Source organism: Eublepharis macularius, chromosome 17 (genome assembly GCF_028583425.1).
Source record: "Eublepharis macularius isolate TG4126 chromosome 17, MPM_Emac_v1.0, whole genome shotgun sequence".
Lineage (NCBI taxonomy): Eukaryota > Metazoa > Chordata > Lepidosauria > Squamata > Eublepharidae > Eublepharis > Eublepharis macularius.
Window position 1 is genome coordinate 442,599 of NC_072806.1, and position 18,535 is coordinate 461,133.

Consider the following 18,535-nt stretch of genomic DNA (forward strand, 5'->3'; position numbering starts at 1 on the left):
ATCTATTCGTCTGTCAATATCAGCATCTTTCCAATTTCTAGATGCTCATGGGAAAAGTGTTTTTGACCAACAGTGCTACCTATGAAGGGGTGACTGCCTCTACAGTGATCCCACATGCTAAAGGTTACGTTCATAAAAGGATTTAATCTAATTTTAGCAGATTTATCATGAGATATTGTCCAGATTATCTCCTCAAGAGAATATACAGGTGAAAAATCTTGCTCTACCTGCACCTGCTGATTTGAGTTTGAAGAAACCTCATACTGTAGGACACTGCACAACTGTGAAGCCTCGTAGTAAAGGTGTAGATCAGAAAGGCTCAGCCTTTTCCTCTTTAGCCTTTCTTAGCATTCAAAGTGATATTTTGGACTTTTTATCTGGCTGGACAAATTTGTTTAATATACACCATTTGTTAAGCATATTGTAGGGAATTTGGACTTGAAGAGTCTAAAAACAGAACAAGAATTTGGGGGAAATTAGTTTCATTAGATGAACCTTTGCTAGCCATCATATATTATATTTAGCCCAGTTTTTAAAGTTTTGAGTCATTTTTGAGACCAATATCTGGTAGTTGGCTTGCATTAAATTTTGTGAAAAGGTGTTATCTTCACACCCAAATGTCTCCAAGATTCCCCTATCCATTGACAATAAAAGCCTGATTGGATAGATTTCTTGATGTCTTGGGAAAAGTTGATGGGGTAATCTCTGACTTATTATAATGTATCTTGAACCCTGGTAATAGGCAATATTGTTCCAGGACCTCGATGACAGCTGGCAAAGAGGATTCCCATTGTGACAGGTATAACACCATGTCATCAGCAAACAGACCAATTTTATGTCATCACTAATTGTATATACCTTTTATATCACTATAACATCATTAATTGTTATACTTTTTATTATTGTGTCTCATGGCCTCTGGCAGAGGTTCCATTGATGGAATGAGCAAAGGCGATGATAAAAGACATCCCTGCTGGGTGCCCCTTGTCATTCTAAAATCATTAGATCTAAAATTACATACGTTCACTTGGGCAATTGGGGACTGGTAAAGAGCAGTAATTGACTGAAGAAAGCTATCCCCAAAAACAGTAAAGCTTTTTGAAATCAAAGGACTTTTGTCTTATTGCAAGAGGCAGGCTGAGCTGCAACTTTTAGCGAGCCACAGCCTGACACTGCAGGGCTGATGCCCTCCTGCAAGGCTCGGCTGCAGAAGTTTGCTAAGGATGGGGGCAAGTTGATCCTTATGTTGTTTGTATATAGCTCTGCTGGAAAGCCCCCTCTCTCAGGGTTTTAGGTTTTTTAAACATTACCTCAGTAACTTTCTCTGGGCAGATTAGTGCATCCAGGTAGGCTCTCTATTTTGTACTCACAGCGACCCTGTGAGGTAGGTTAGGCTGAGAGCGTATGACTGCCCCAAGGTCACCCAGCAAACCTCCACGGCAGAGCAGGGATTCAAACTGGGGCCTCCAAGACCCTAGTTAGACACCATAACCACTGAACCACACTGCTTGTGGTCTGTCCCCATATCCACTGTAAGCAGAACTGAATGACTGCTGCTAATTTCTTAGGAACAAGTTCCTGTGGCCAACAGCAGGAAGTAATTTAAATTAACAACGATGATTAAGATGAAGCCATATTCATTGCCACGGCAGTGTTTGGTGTGCAAAATGTATTGGGGGGGAAAAGCATTTCTAGCACCAGCAACTGACTATTTTACAAGTAAAATTTAGATAAATATTATTTTTGCACTAGTGCACAGAAGATTTGGGAGAGGCGGGGGAAAGAATGTGTATGTGTACATACATGTCCTTTAGGCACCTGCTAGCTAACCAAGAGGTGAGCATGTTGCTTACCTTGACTTACGAGAAAGTAATCCAAATGAAGCCAAGAGTGGCATTTACAAAAAAAATTAATTATGGGATTTCAGAATGGTTTATGGTCCATGCACATTATACATTTATTTTACTTGATACTTGCTCCTTTCCAAGTTCGTCAGGTAACAATAGCTTGTTTTCTCTCTCCCTCTCACACAAACCGTAAAAAAACAAAATACCCCCACCTCAGCAAAAGCGAGAGATGATAAATGTATTCAGTAGTAAGTTCAAAACGTTAATAATCTCCTGTTCTGCTTGTCTCTCTGTCTGCTCACTAATCTACTTGAATATGGTTTAACATACCAGAAATAGCTACGTTAGAAGGTTCCCAGGATACTGATATTATAAATCGAGAACAGTTAGGCAGGCTAGCAGTATGTCAGGCACAAACTAGCTTGCTTTATGGTGCCTGTATCTTCCTACTAAGCCCCGTCAAGGCGTTCAATACTTGCCTGATGTTTTAGTTGCTCGGCAGCAGCCACCGCCGTTGCCACGGGCATGTGTTCAAACACGAGGCAGAAAGAGACATGTTTATCGTGAACATAACCACATAGGAATTAAAGCTGAACGCATGGCAAAAATGCCGTAACGCAGATTTTAACCCAACAGTAAACAGGGTTAGGGTTCGTTCCAGGAAATCCCCAAGAATGGCAATTTCCCCCTAGAGAAGCTATGGTAACATGCCTCCTCATCCTCAGACATTGTAAATGTTTCATTCAAAAATGTTAGTGGCTGCAAAGAGTGTGATAGCTGCAGTCTGGAAACTGAAATCTGTTCCCTCAATTGACAACTGGTACGCAAAAATTTGGGATTACTTTATTTCGGAGAAATTATATGATAAAGTGTATCAGGTAGAGCACTTCCTAAGAACTACAAACTTTATGGAGAAACGGTTTCCATTTTTTGAACACCTTGAAAATAATAGTACCCTAACAGGTTTAAAATGCTTTCATATGTATGCAAATATATAAGTATCCTCATGCTCTAAATAAATATTGTATTACTGTGTTAAGGTTGTTTATGACGGATATCGTTCAGTACATCTTCTATGTAATCTGTAACTAACCAGTTATACCTTTTGTAATTCAATGAGCTATACAATGTTTCATGGTTGTTTGTATTCAATATTTTACGACCTCTACTGTTTATTGTATGTTTGTATTTTGTACAGTTTCAATAATAAAAAATTAAAGAAAAATGTCACCTGAGTAAGGCCACAAAATTCAGGATTTGTTACAATATTATGGGGTTGAGAGCATAAAGACAGACAGCATTATGTGTCACTTTGCACTCTAGCCTGCCAAATCAAAAATTACTGCTGGCTGTTGTAAATGGTACACTAAAATGACCCAAGGTGTCACAGTCGGGTATTTAATGGAAGTGTATTATTAGCCACTTAAAGAGTATGAGGAGACACAGAAGGACATGTTTTAAATAAAAGTGTACCATCAACAGTTTGGTGTAGTGGTGAAGAACGGCAGAACCCTAATCTGGAGAACCGGGTCTGATTCCCCATCCTCCGCTTGAAGCCCGCTGGATGCCCTTGGGTCAGTCACAGCTTCTAGGAACTCTCTCAGCCCCACCCAATTCACAGGGTGTCTGTTGTTAACCACTCTTGAGTGTGGCACTAATCCGTCTATAAGCACAAGTTTGTTGTTGTTGTTGTTGTTGTTATACCTTTTATTAGGACCAACCAAAATGACAACACAGTGGTGCAAGCTTTCAAGTTCATCAGAACTATTCATCAGGCTTGCTCTTACAAAATCAAAAAGAGGTGGGGGAAGAGGAAAGAATGTTACAAGCGATGATTATAAGGCCGGTCTTTGTCAGCATTCCTGTGCTTAATGCTGGCAAGTCAAGTAGATAAAAAGTTGTGCCATTAGTGCCAGGTTGTACCTTGGTTTCTGTGAGCAAGAAAAAAGAAAAGGCATTTCTTCACTGAAATTATACACTACTCTCTTCCAGTTGACATATTTCTCTTGGCTGAATTCGGGTACTTCCAAAGTAGCTGTGCTGGTCAAAAAACAAAACCCCAAACAAAGCACAATCCAAACGCCACATAGCACTTGCCATGGAGATGAAGAGAGAAAGAGATTATCAGCGTTCATAGCCAATGATGGGTTCCAATCAGTTTTAGATTTTCAGGCTGAATGTCACTTTTCCCTCTCTGAAGAAAGGCCAGTCAGTGCCATTTTTACTCACCCATCTCAAGGCAGGAAGGGAATGATAGGGATTCCTTGCCAGAAGACCACAAAACACCGGGGGCTGCCACAAATATTTATTTTCCCAAATCCATCAGGTTGATTCTTACTTTTTGTTCTAGAATACCCGTAGTCAAATACAAAACATAAACACTGCCTATAAAGCGTGGAAGGCATGCATCTCTTTGGAAAAATTCAAGGGAAAAGCACGTTACTACTTCAGACGTATAAAGGCACTTCACAAGGTGCGTACGCATTTTGGACTTGGGGTGCACTTCCAAGTACAGAAAAGCAAAGTGAGAATCTGCCCTGTGTGTTAACTGAGGAGAGGCTGTTGATTTGTTTTCCATTTCACAGTTTGGGACAGGACAAGTGCTGGTCAGACCAGCCTTTTGAAGATATCCAGTTTAACTTATGCAGTACGGAAAGCTCACAGAGGCCTAATCATGTAGAACAGAACTACAGGGCCCGATAAATGAAACGGGAACAGAAAATGCTTCGACACCAATTTCCTGCCAAGGAGGAAGTGGGATCTTTTCAAAGCATGCCAGAGCACCTGTCTGCATGAGAAGATTTGCACAGGCAGAGCAAAGACATGCATCTGGACAAACAAAGTACTGTTTTCATCACAGGAAAAGCCAATACCTACGGAAGAATCTGAATGAATAAAAAGGTTATTTTTAGAACGAGTCTTTCTGGATGACTGGACCACTGGACAGCAAGCAGGTGCCCTAGGAACTGACAGTGCGAGCAGTGGCCCATGGCTTGCATCTGTTCGTTTTAACGAGAGATGATGAGAAATGGATTTTCCCGGTTCACACTGTAAAATCCAGTTGCAAGGTATATTGAAAGTGGACTGAAAGTGCATTATTCAGCACGTGTGAAAGCAGCATTTCAACTCTCTGACAAAGGGCTCTGAAAACTGAGGGCCAGGATACTACTATTAAAAGCACAGAGCTGCCAAATCTACCAGATCTATTCCATTGTTTCATGAAGCACACAGCACAATCATGCTGACGACGTTCAGCTAAGGGGCAACTTGGTCCACCACTCACTGAAAAGAAGTCCTGCTTCTCCAGCTGCACTTCTCCAAACAGATGGGGAAACCAGATGCAGGGCTTTGCTTGGTCAATGCTGCAGCTCACAGATTACAGCAGAGTGGCAAGAGACCATGAACTGAACATGCACAGAAGAAGGACACTCAGCACCACCAGAAGCTCCCAGGGCTTGGGGAAATATTTCCTTACTATATTTTGCACGATTACCTGGTTGAGTTTTTAGGGGCCTGGAACCTGAAATCTTCATCTAAAAAGACAACTTCCTTCTACGGGATTTTTAGCAACACTTGCTGCAGCAGAGGAATAAGCAAGCCCTCCCTTGCCTTCTCAAGAGGTAACAACAAGGTCTTTGTCCGGCCCTTCATCGAGGAGCTCTGTGTAGCCCACCTGACTCTCCCCTCTCCTTTTCACGCTAAGTGATTACGCAGAGGCAGTCACTGGCCCAGGCTCTCCCAGTCAGCCTTGTGGCTACGCAGGCACCTGAAGGTGGGTCCTCCCAGTCCTAAGCTGGCATTCTGATTGCTACATCACCCCCGATCCTGAGGCTAACTTTGGGCTTGAACCACAACAGCAATAAAAGCAGAGTTGGGCACCAGGAAAAACTGGTTAGTCCCATTCCCTGGCTTCCTCACGTCCCATACAAGAATGGTTCCAGGACATTTCTAAGGCAGACATTCCCTGTCACAGGGGCTAACTACGACAATCACACCCAAATGCGCCTGTCAATTGCAGCAACACCCTTCAGGCTCTGGGAGGTTTATTTCACAAGGTGACTTTAAGTGGCAAAAAAGAGGAAACACCAGTTTGATCACCTAACATGTGCTGTGGCAATGTCACTCCCTTTAAGTCCCTGAAAAAGTTAGGATGAAGCAGCACACAGCAAATTTAATCCACAGTCAAGAACTTGGTTCATAAAGTTGTAATCACACAAAGGACAGAACAGTACTAAGAACATGGGAAAGAAATCTGCAGCTATTACTTCACGGACTTCAGATTTAACATGAGGAACCTGTCAGCATATCTTACAACACATGACCTTGGGATAAGCCGCCAGGCCAGGAGCATAGTGCCCGCCGGTCCTGAGCATTTAAGTTTTTCATCAGGCCAACCAAATCCACAGTTCAGGTTACAGAGTATAAAGGTCTCCTGCTCTAGCTTATTTCTCAGCTTCTTTAATCCTTACCGTACCAGATACAGCTGGCCAGCTAAGATTCCTGGAAAGACACAACATTATCCAGAACGTGGGCCAAAAACTGGTCTCAGGCAAGACTCCTAAGGACACCGACCAGCAAGCAAGGGCAACCCAACTCAAGGCAGCCTTCTTCGTGTCTGGGGTAAGAATTTACTCCAAGGTAGTTATGCACACACACACACACCTTATTCAGTACATCCTTACTCAAATAGCTAAGCAACATGCCAAGACACGAGGCAGATCAGTTGTGGAACACCTAACAAAGTATCTCTTTACAATATTAAAATGAGCTAGAAAGGTACAATAGGTATGCCAGTGTGACAACTGAGAAGACGACACTGGAAGAGTGAATCAAAGCTGAGTTGACGTGGGAAGGTTAAGGGAAATACTGAACTTTAATAAGGAGTTTCATCCATCATCAGACACCTAGAGATCTGACTGCGGAGGTTTTTATTTTCTTTTGAAATGTTATTTATATAATGTCAGGGAGCGCAAAGAACAACAGAGGGAAGATTACTTCCTCCTCACAGGCTGCTGAAGAAGCAGGTAAATGCTACCTCTACTTCACAGGGGTGAGGCATGCCCAAGGCCATCCTGGCCACCGCGGGAATCAGATGCCAGGCCAGACTCTGAGGCTCCTGCGTCTTTCCAATCCACTGACCTGCCGTTAAAAAGGAAGACTATTCAAGCCATTTGTTTGGGAGCCTCTGAATCTCCTCCGGCCGCCTCAAACAGTGAAACCCTGAGTGCCCTTTCACAGAGCAAAGCAGCAAGGGGCAGAACGATCCAGCAGCCGAAAACGCAGCAGACTGTGCTCTGCTGCTTTCAAGGAGGGGATGCCACTAAAGAAGGGTGGAATTAAGAAAGAACGGAAACAAAGTGGCAAGCCGAGCTCTGTTTCTATTAGTAGCTGTCTTATCTCACGGGAACCTCATTTCCTTTTACACTTGAAAGGCGAAAGTCTACTTTCTCTCCTACATCCTTTTCCAGAATTCGTTCTCTATGCAAACTCATGTTTCTGAAGTCAGTGACAGAGCTACTAGTCCTGCACAACTTAAAGTAGCAAACCTAAGATCCAAGACTTTCCTACTATGTCCAGCTGTGAAATTTTCACAACTTCTACTTGTGAAATTTTCTATCCATCATGCAAAGATGACTATGCAAGGTTGTTACTACTAAGCTGAAACATGAGCGTCATGAAAAACACACCATAGTAAGTTAATCCATTCGCTGGAAAAGAGACAGTAGAGAGTGGAGAACAATATATATACTGTGCAAACACAAAAAAGAGGAAGTCTTAAACAAAAACAGCGAGGCCAGGTCTCCTACAGATGAGCATGTCTTGAAGATTACCCATTGTCACACAACTGATGCTTTGCTCTCTTGAGATTACGAAACCAGGCCAGGAGGTTACTAAAGCACCAGGAATGAACTTCAATATCACTTTCCTTTCTTTAAGAGTGCAATGCCAAGACGAGTGTCAGGCAAAGCAGGTCTTCCTATGCAAACAGTCCAGAGTGCCTGCCAGAAAAGATGGGACCGTCACCATGCTCTGAATATGAAAGAGCAAGAACCATTTGGCTCTGGTTGCAATACTCATCATGATTTGGAAGAGCCTATAACATTAAAATGCTAAAAATGAAAAAGCATAAGCTAGTTCATCTTATATTGATAACTTTTACTAATTTTTAAAAGAATTACAACCTGCTCTTTCCCTATTGTCATGGACTCTGACTTTTTACTGTTTCAGCGTTGTTCTCATCATTCCAACCATGGTAAGTTTATGAATAAAGATAGTTTATGAATAAATGGCTTCATGCCCAGAATAAATTTTAGTGCAAACAGAACATAGAGTGAAACTAGCGTTCCTTGAGTGAGTGTCATTCAACTACAGCCCTACCCACCTCCTTCATAAAGTGAGCCAGTGCAGTGCAATGGTTAGTGTCAGACTAAGACCGGGGAAACCCTGGCTTGAATCCCTACCCTGACATGGGAGCTCGTGGGTGGCCTGGAGTCAGCCACACGCTCAGCCTAGCCGACCAAGCAGAACTGGTTTAAGGGTAAAACGGAGGAGACGAAATTAACGTAAACTGCTTTGGGTCCCTGTGGGGGAGTAAAGTGGAACAAAAATGAAGCAAACTAACAAACCCCTCATGAACATTTTAGTTGTGTGTATTCTGTAGAATATATCAAGTATGGGAACCTTCCTGATCTCTACACCCACCCCACCCCCCATTTCACTAGGTGGGGACCACAACAGAGAAACTTCAAATATAATAATAATTATAATAACATTCGATTTATATACCACCCTTCAGGATGACTTAACACCCACTCAGAGCGGTTTACAAAGTATGTTACTAAAAACAGCACCCATATGCAAGGTGACAACTTCAGAAGACTGCTCACATGAGTGAAGCTGTCGTGGAGAAGTTGAACAGAAGAGGTGGTCCTGCAGATGTGAGTTAAAGGCCATGAAATAATCCGTCCTCCGAACTGCACCCAGAAACTGATCAGTGACCAATGGAGTGAATGCAGAGGAGAGCTTTTTTTACTCAGGCAAATAAGGCTTTTCTGTAAGAAATGGCTCAGAGACGTCCTTTGGTAAAGGGACAGGGACAGTAGAGTATACTGCTGGTTACTGTTTGTTGATGTAGATAGTTACCAGATGTTGTGTTTAATTACTTATGCTTTGTTTCAGCAATGTTTCATCTCTATATTCAGATTTATGCTTGTTTTCAAGTTTCTGCAATCCTTACCCTATTGTGTTGTTCACTGAAGGTCCCAGCTGTAGATCACATTGACTGGTACTGTGTAATCTGCCAAGTCTCAATGAGAAAGGCAGACTATAATTAAATAATCAAATGCAGAATGGGTTTCGTATGCAATCTCTGGGTAGTTGCTGATAATAACCAAGAACGCATGGCTGCACCAACTCAAGTTTCCCAGCTGACAGGGCAGACCCATACAGAGTGCACCACAGTAGTCTAACCTTGAGGCTACTATAGCATGGATCCATATCACCAGACTGGCCGATTTGAAGCTAAAGGAAGATGGAAGAAAGCAGCTTTTGCAGCTGCATCAACTTGCTTATGACCTGAGCAGATGAGGAAATGGGGGGCCATCAAGAAAGTTAGTAACTGTTGAGAGGCAAACTTTCTTCTCCAACTGACCCATGGGAAGTTTGGACCTTTGGCCCTATGCAAATTGTGGTTTTGCCTCCTTGCCCTCCTAGCTGCTGCTTGCTTGCTTAGAAAATCTAGGAAATGTTGACGCCATCCTCCTCTCCAGAGTCCTGCTCGGAAGGGCTTTGTGTGTTTCAGGCTGCAATGATCAAGGAAAGTCCTCCATAAAAAGCCCACCAATCATCAGTCCCTCACATTCCTAGCAGAAGTCAAAGGGATCTCCAGTTCCTCAAAAGAATTTCAGTGATGTATCAGAATGTGATGCAACCAGAAAGAGAACATCATCTCCTCACAGTCTAGAAAGTGAACTTAACCTGTCTGTTTTTACATTCCTCCAAGTACATTGTATGTACTGCAACATTTAACATATAAACTTGCATTACGTTAACATGCAAAAGATCAGCATTTTCAAAGATGTTTAGTATCTTCTCCTCTGCATTCTACATAAACAATCCTTTACCTGCAGCCATTTTAGACTGTAAGCCCTTCATGCCAAAGATTGATCTTTTCCCCTCTTCTAAAACTAAGTGGTATGTAAATTTGCACTGTATAATCAAATATTTTGACACAAACTGCACTTCACTGTAGATCACCAGAGAGAATTTCAGATTTCATGAACTTAAAAGTCCACAGATATGTTGGAAAAGATGTGATGCTGATTTTACACACCAAGGTCTCTGATTAACATATAGCATGCACAGTCACAGCACTATAAAGCAAACCCTTCCCTGACCACCTTGAAAGACAAAGAGTAAATGAGCACCTCTCATTTGGAACTGTCTAATTTTTCCCCTCCTTATAATAAATTGTACGAGTGATGGACATCTGGATCCAATACATCCTGTCCTTCACAAGCAGAAACTGGAATTATTAACATTAAAACTGGTGTGCAGATCAAACCGAGGCTCTGCTTTTGGCTGTGTGCACCCTTTATGTCCTGCAACGTATGAGAAAGCCAGAGATAGCTTTGAGCTCCTTCAAGCTCCATGCTGGTATTTACTGCTTACTCAGGCTCTCCACATACTCTTTGTCCTATTCTCAGACTGGGGGAGGGGTGGGAACGTTGTGCAGTCAGGACCAGCCAGATCTTGAAAAGGATTTCTCCCCCAGAAGCGACTATGCAGCCTCTGCCAAGAATTAGCCTTAGGCATTCCATATCCACCTCAGGAAGCAGCCCTTCATATGCATCTGCACAGCAAAGTTCAGCTCCGGGCTCAAGACACAGCAATACAATTATTGTGCAACTCTTCCCTTCCCCCACCCACCCAAAGTACATACAAAGGCAGGGTTATTCTATTGTGAGCATACAGCACACTCACGATGGTCTCCCGACAACCAAAATACAGGTAATTGACTGTTAAGGGGTTCAGTAATCCAAGTGATTAGAAACTGATGAGAAATGTAAGTATTTTTCCATACATTAATTCTGGAAGACACCGCTGGATGTTTAATCCCCCCCCCCATAAAACAGTCAGATAAACCTATTAAGTCTAAAAACTTATAACAAATTTAAAGACCTATATTTAAACTGATGAGACACTAAAAAAAAAAGAGGAAAGAGAGGCAATTAATTCAGATCTTTCCATGTTTCTGCTCCATCACTAAGCAACTGCACCATGGCAACTTTTTCCATCCTTAAAAATGCTTTGTGAGAGCAGGGGTGAAGGAGAAACACTGGAAAGCCAAATTCTGTTCCCACTCGAAGAATCCCTCAAGGATCTTGACACACAAGCCCACAGTCCAAACAACAACAAACCCCAAAATCATTTCCATCACCACTCAGTGGATAGATATGGATATATGTTCTCTCTCTCTCTCTCTTGTAATTTCAACATATGGCGATCTGTATTCAAAACACCAGGCAACTGGTAATTTCTAAAGGTGCGACAAGGACAGCTCCTTCAGTTTTTTATGTAAAGGCCACCAAGATCTGTACGATGTTCAGAGCAATCATGCCTCTCTTCCATCAAGATTTAAATCTATTCATTTAAAAATGTTATACCTCTGTTCTCCATTCTGCATTTTGTACAATTTTCACATTAATTTTGCAGATTTAAAAATGCTGGGACCGAAGAGGAATATAAAAGAGGATATCCCTCCTGTGTGCACGCAGGCACACACACACACACACACACACACACAAACCCCATGGCAGCAGCTGCTCTTTTTCAGGTATTCTTTTCCCTTTGCACATTTTGAAGGAAACTCTGCAGTGAAGGCAATGAGGGAGCTGGGCGCAGTCTCTGATTACGCAGTTCCCACAGCTGCCTGCTTTGCACAGCCTTGCTTCTCTCTCCATTCCCCCTCCCTCCCTGCGTACAGCCTGAAATCGGCTCTGTTCTTTACTACGTAACCCAGGTCCAGGCCGCCATTTTAGAAAGTCATTCACACTAACCATACCACTGCATCACACACTGCTTGAAAGGAATGTCTCCTTTAGCATTGCTTCCTCTTCTCCCATCTTAGGAAGGATAAGAAAAGCACAAAAATGTGTCTGCTAAGGGACAAGCTTGGATGCACAATACAGGCTGCAAACCAATGCTGCAATGCACTCTCTGTATGCACTTGTACCCTCCTTTTTCATGAACTGAAACCGAGACACAAACGGCTGGAGGGGAGGGACCTCAAGGGGAAAAGGGGGAACCTTTGCTCCCATGCACATTTCATTTTACATCCAGAACCTCCAACACACACAGAAACCTGCTTCTGCTTCAGCCATCAAATTAATTATTAAGAGCTTAAGTGGGAACCGATATCCCTGGTCTAGCATAAGAGTCCCAAGATCAGAATCAAGACAGTTGGTCTCCCCGCCCCCCTGTATGCACAACACAAGGGCAGGGAAGGATTCTTCCCTACACAGGTATGTTCTCCCAGTCATCCCACAACATGACCGGTTTTTAAAGTTACACATTCCAGCGCCTTTAGCACAAACTGAAAGTCCACGCAGGCAAAGGGCCTCCGGCTACTCGAAGCAGGGCCGAGCCTCTCTCTGTCCCGTCTTCCCTCCACCCACTAAGCCTGTTCCCAGTGAGGCGGCAAGCAAATCTATTTTTCCCAGGGTGACTCATTAGGTGTGCTCCATAATTTTCCTACTCAAAATAGCAGCAAGAAAATTACAAGGAACGCTACAAGTATTTTCAGAGCCTCAAAACTGGAAACAATTTTAGCTGACCGGAACACTTGCCTAAAATGTTGCGTCTCAGTTTTCTTCCGCGATGCCGTAACAGCCTGGTTAGGTCACAGAAATAACCCCGCAACCGGGTTTCATTCGGACCCCCCCCCCACTCGGCCGCCAGGGCTCACCCCGCCCCCCCGCCCGCCCCAAGTCCTCCTTTGTGCAGCAGCCGCAGCCGCCGAGCGCGGAGCCTCTTCGCCGGGCGGGGAGGGGGGGGGGACTGAAGCCACGGATTCGGCCGAGCGCCTCTCGGGCCGCCGGGGAGGAGCGCGCTGCGCTGCAGCGAGGGGCGCCCCGGCGCTCCCCACTCCGCCCGGTCTCAGCGAAGGGCCCAGCGAGGGACCGGGAAAGCGCCTCGGCCCCGGCACGGGGAGGCGCCTCAGGCCCCACCCGGCAGGCTCCGGGCGCGCACAGGCCCCGGCCCCGGCCCCGCGGGCCTGCCTGCCTGGGCCGGCCTTCCTCCTCCGCCTCCGCCTCCCGCCCGCCGCACTCACCGCTTGAAGTGCTCGATGATCTTCTCCTCGCGGACGTTCTCCGGCAGGTTGCCCACCCAGAGGTGCCTCGTCTCCCGCACCATGCTGCTGCCGCCGCCGCCGCGGCCCGGCGGGGCTCCGCCGCTCCGGCCTCGCCGCCGCCGCCGCCGCCGCCTCCCTCAGCGCCGCCGGCGGGAGCAGCCGCAGCCTCCTCCGCCGCCTCCTCCGCGCCGGCCCCTTCTTCTGCCGCCGCCGCCGCCCGCCGCTCCCGCGCGCCGCTGCCCCGCCCGGCCGCCGCCGCCTCCCTCCGCGGTGCTGGGGCCGGCGGGGGGCACCATCCCCCCGGGGCCGCCGCGCTGCGCTGCTGGGTCCGCCGCGCCTGGGCCTGGGCGGCTCCCGCGCCCGCTCCGCCCGGCGCCGCTTGCCGATTTCCCTCAGCGGCAGCGGCTCAGGCAGCCCCGCGGCTCAGTCCCGCGCGCATGCGCAATAGCCGCGCTGCGCTTCTCGCTCACGGACGCCTCGCGCTCGAGGCTCGCCCCTCATTGGCTGCCGAGCTGGGAGGGCGCGCGGATCCATAGAGATAAGGGCGGGGCGGGGGAGGGAGAGCGGGGCGCATGCGCTCTCGGAGGCCGCGGGGGAAGGGTGAGAGAATCTCCCTGTCCCCAATGAGCCTTTCCCGGGACCGCGCATGCGCGCGCCGTCCTCGCTCTCGCTCTCGCTGGCCGAGCCGCGTCCGCAGCGGCGCCCCTTCTGCGCGGCCCGGAGAGCGCCCAGCCCGGGGGGCGGTGCCGAGTGAGGCGCCCCGCGGAGGAGGCCTCCTGAGCCGCTGGCCCGGACGCCGCTTCCCGCCGCCTGCGTTGGGCGCCTCTGGAAACGCGGCCCGCCGCAGCAGAGCCCCAGGCGGGGAGGCCTCCGGGTGCCCCCTCAGCGACGAGGGCCGGAGCCTGGGGCCTTTGGGCTGCCTCGCGCCGCTCCATTCCGCCGCCGAGCAGAAGCCCCCGGGGCGGGGAGGGCGGCCTCCTCGGGGGTCCCCGCTCCTTCTGTCCGCCCCCCCCCGAAAACGCCGTAGGGAAATGGGGGTTGTAGCTGAGCAGGAGCGGGGGCGAACTGCCCCCCCCCCGGCAGGCGAACGCCTGGACGCGGGCCCCGCCACAGCGCCCGCTTCCCATCCCTCTCTGGGACGTGCACCTCCGCATGGTGAGGGGGGTTAAGTGTGTGAGTGAAGAGGAGGGCCATACCCCCCCCCCTCCAAGAGGCAAAACTCCCAGCAGAGGCCCTCGAGGCGGAGAGGCCACGGGCTGCGGAGACCGCGGACTGGGATGCTTCTGTCCCCTCCAGGAACCAGGGGTCCCATCGTCAGAGGAGAAGGGCAGCGCCAAGGGCGAGGGGGGCAGAAGACTCCTTGGAAGGCAGCTACTCAGCAGCAGGGGAAGGCTGATCACCATAGGCATAAAAGTAGGAAACGGCAGAACTGAACCCTGCCAGAAAATTTAGACTAGGATCACAAAACGGAGCACAAGAGCAATAATTTATTAATTGCTAGTACATGCTTCAGGCAACCACAGAGCAGATGATATATGTGATATGTGAAGGTAACCCAATTGCCGATACAGAAATCAAATCGATTACATTATTGGAAGCAGAAGATGAAGCTTATGCTCTCCACTAAAACAAGACCAGGAACTGACTGTGGTACATACCATATACAGTTAATATCAAAATTCAGAATAAACCTGAAGAAAACCACTAAAGCAATCATAGTATCAAAATTATTATAAACTACATACATCCCTGAGAATTTTAAAGACCATGTAAGGAACAAATTTGCATTACTAAGTTCAACTGAATGTGGACTGAAAGAACCATAAATTGAAACCAGAGATATTTTTATACAAATTATTTTAATGTGTATGTTCTAATTTGTTAGCCATCTTGGTCTTCCTATGACGGCAGAAACACGGGGTAAAAATCTTGTAAATAAATATAAACAACTTATCATAAAAGACTGCACAAAGACTATTCATGTAACCAAAAGAAATGAGAAATGCCAGATGCTGGAGCAGGATTCAGAAGAGGGAAAGGCACCAGCGACCCTGCTGCAAATTTACATGGGGTATAGGAGCATACCCGAGAATATGGTGAAACAGAATGGTTTCCAACTGGCAAAAGTCACACAAAGATGTATTTTATCTTCCTATATATTTAATCTACGTGCAGAACATATACAGAAAGATGGATTAGAATTAATGATGGTGGAGTGAAAACTGGTGGAAGGAACATTAACAATCTGAGATATGCATATTACGCCACATTGCTGGCAGAAAATAGCGAAGATTCAAAATGACTACTGATGAAGGTTAAAGGAGAAAGTGCCAAAGCAGGATTATAGCTGAAGATCAAGAAAACAAAAGTAATGACTATTGAGAAATTGCACAACTTTTAAGGCTGACAATGAAGAAATTGAAATTGTTAAAAGATTTTCTATTTTTTAGTTCATTCATCAACCAAAAGGGAGACTTCAAGAAATCAAAAAAAGGTGGTGACTTGGAAGGGCAGCTATGAAAGAACTAAAAAAGATCCTTAAGTATAAGGAGATCAGCATCATTCGTACTATTGTATTCCCCATTACTATTGTGGATATGAAAGTTGGACAAGGAAGAAAGCTGACAGGAAGAAATCCAAAGCTGGAGATCTTTACAGATAACCATGAACTGCCCAAAAGACCAATAAGTGGGATCTAGATCAAATCAAGCCTGAATTCAGTTTCTCCCTAGAAGCTAAAATGACTAAACTAAGGCTACTGTACTTTGGTCACAACATAAGAAGACAAGATTCATCGGAAAAGACAATAACACTGGGAAAGTTAGAGGGCAGTGGGGGAAGGCAAGGATCCAAAATGAGATGTCTTGACTCAATAAAGGAAGCCACAGCCTTGAGTTTGTAAGATCTGGGCAGAGCTGTCAAAGGACATTTTGGAAGTTGTTAATTCATTGAGGCACCGTAAGAAGTGATTTCACAGCACACAACACACACGTTATTCATGATGACAAAAATTACGTAACATACATCCTCAGCATCAAATGAGCAGTAAAGTACTATGTCCTATTACAATCATCATTACTTCATCATTACAATCAAAACCACTCTTGAACATGCAAAAAGCGTAGTTCCGTTCCAGCCAAGTAACTACAGAGAGATCCCACCCATGACATCCGTGACTCGAGAGCTGGGCTTCTGGGTCACAGCTGTAGGATGCTGGCAGATGCCATCCTCGGCATGTCTCCTTTTAGCAGTTCAGCACCAAGTTTCATTTTCTCACAGATAGCACATACTTCCGGGCTCGCCATGACAACAGGCATTCGTTTTCAGTCGCTATGCCGACAGGGCAGTGGTCATTAATGGATCTGGCCTGCAAAATCCCCATTCTCTTCCAAGTTAGAGGGGAATGCAACCCATGCCCTGCTGAATGAGGCCAGAGCAAGAGAGTGAGTGTGCATTCCCAGATCCTTGCTCCCTCACCTAAGGGGGCAATTAGCAGAAGGATGCCCCACGCATTGAAACAAATCTCTTCCAGTGCAGTTCAATCACTACCAGCGTAGGGCCATATTTAATGTGTGGGTCAGCCTGAACAGCACTGCAGAGGTGAGAGCTCCGTTGAGCCATAGGTGGGCGCACAGTCTACGTTCCACCAGACCCCTCCAACCAGCACATCCAGCCCTGCCTCCCCGCATCTCCCGTGCCCCCTGCTCTTTTCCTGATGCTTGCAGGAGCTGCTGCCACTCGTGTCCCCTCCTGAAACATGACATCTGGGATTTGGAGTAGAGAAGCAGCAATGAACTGAGAGATGGCCCAACCCCCTACATGTGACAGTTCTGTGAGCAGCTCAGTCCCAGCCCCAGAACTCCTGCAAGCCACTGCTGTCCTGATTTCAGTAATTCCCAAACTCTGTGAGTCAGCAGGGGCTTCCACAGACTTGCCCGGAGCAGCCTTTGCATACCATCTCTGTTCCCGGCTCCTCTCAACTGTTTGATTCTTTCTGGGCAGCCTATGCTAAGGGTGCATAATCCTGCAGTTTGCAACACAATCCCAAGAATGCTTTCCAGAGAATAAAGTGGATTATGAGTGGCCCTCCATAAGACAGGGTTGATAGAAAGCTAAAAGCACATTAACATCAGGCATAAAACCCCCTACATACTTCATGTGTAGCCTGATACCTGCTGTTTCAGCCTGAAGAGAGGGCAGGGCACCTGTGGTTCAGGCAAGCAATTTTATGATTTCGATTGGCACAGCACCGAAGCTGGAAGGAATGACTTGCTCTCCAGTATTCCAAAATGTCTAATATTTGCCATACAGACGCTACATGGAAACACGGGTCGAATCCACATTCACCCATTACCCGCATGTTTATCGGATATCTTCCGTTTGCCTCCAATCCGTGATTTTTTCCTCTTTGTTCACATTCCTGCTTCCAATCCATCTTTCTCGTGCGTCCCTCCGGTCACACGGCCGCTCAAAAACCGCTTTTTTGGGCGGGACCTTTTTTCCCGCCCATTTTTTTAAATTTCTTTGAGCGCACTTTTCCGTTATTTCGATCTTTCCTTATAAAGAAACATCATTGAAGATAATGATGCCTCTCTTTCCCCCACTGACAGCACTGATGGCTCTCTCCCGTTTCTTTTTTGGAAATTTGGAAGCATTTGGGAAGCTTTTGTGGGCATTTCCTATGCAGGACAGTTCAGTGCCTGAATTTTACTGAAGTTTCACTTCCTTGGAGTGTCATTATTTCGATATTTCATAATTTTGATATTACAGTAATATAAAATAAAAAAAATAAAAAACAGTTAAAAAGGAAGTTTCGCGAGTCCGTTCTGAGGGTGGATTCACCCCAAAATGATTTTTCAAACTACCAGATTTGATTCAGAAACAGCATAATCAATAAATCCAATGCTATGAAGTCAAAAACAGTCTTTTGCAGACTACGGAGCACTTGCAAGTTGAATCAGCCAATAGGAACTCTCAGAACGGCCGGAGAGACAGGAAGGGGGGTGGTTTTTTAAAAAAACCACGTAAATTGCGCGTTGGCCCGTTCACGGCCACCGTGAAACTCCCGTTGAAAACCTGTGACCACATATTCGGGAGAAATGCGAATGAAATGCGTCTGTTTAATGAGGTAATGTGACCGGCTCTCGGGATTGCGTGGGGAATGCGGGGAACATGCGACTTAGAATGAGTAATGTGGATTTGACCACATACTGGAAGGAATAATTTCTGAGTAACACAATATTGCAGACCAACTATTCTTCAGAGAACCTTCCCCTGATGGTGCCCTCTCTTGAGATGATCTGTTGGCAACACTAAGGTTACGGCCCTTCCTGGG

General features: G+C 46.1%; 1 protein-coding gene across 1 annotated transcript in view; it reads right to left on the reverse strand.

The window, feature by feature from the left end:
- Positions 1 to 13,419, reverse strand: part of SPEN (spen family transcriptional repressor) — a 75,487-nt gene extending 62,068 nt beyond the window's left edge. The window contains exon 1 of the mRNA XM_055001360.1: positions 13,180 to 13,419. Within this exon, the coding sequence (XP_054857335.1) occupies positions 13,180 to 13,262 (83 nt within the window). The 5' untranslated portion in view covers positions 13,263 to 13,419. The remainder of the gene's footprint in view (positions 1 to 13,179) is intronic.
- Positions 13,420 to 18,535: the final 5,116 nt, after the last annotated feature.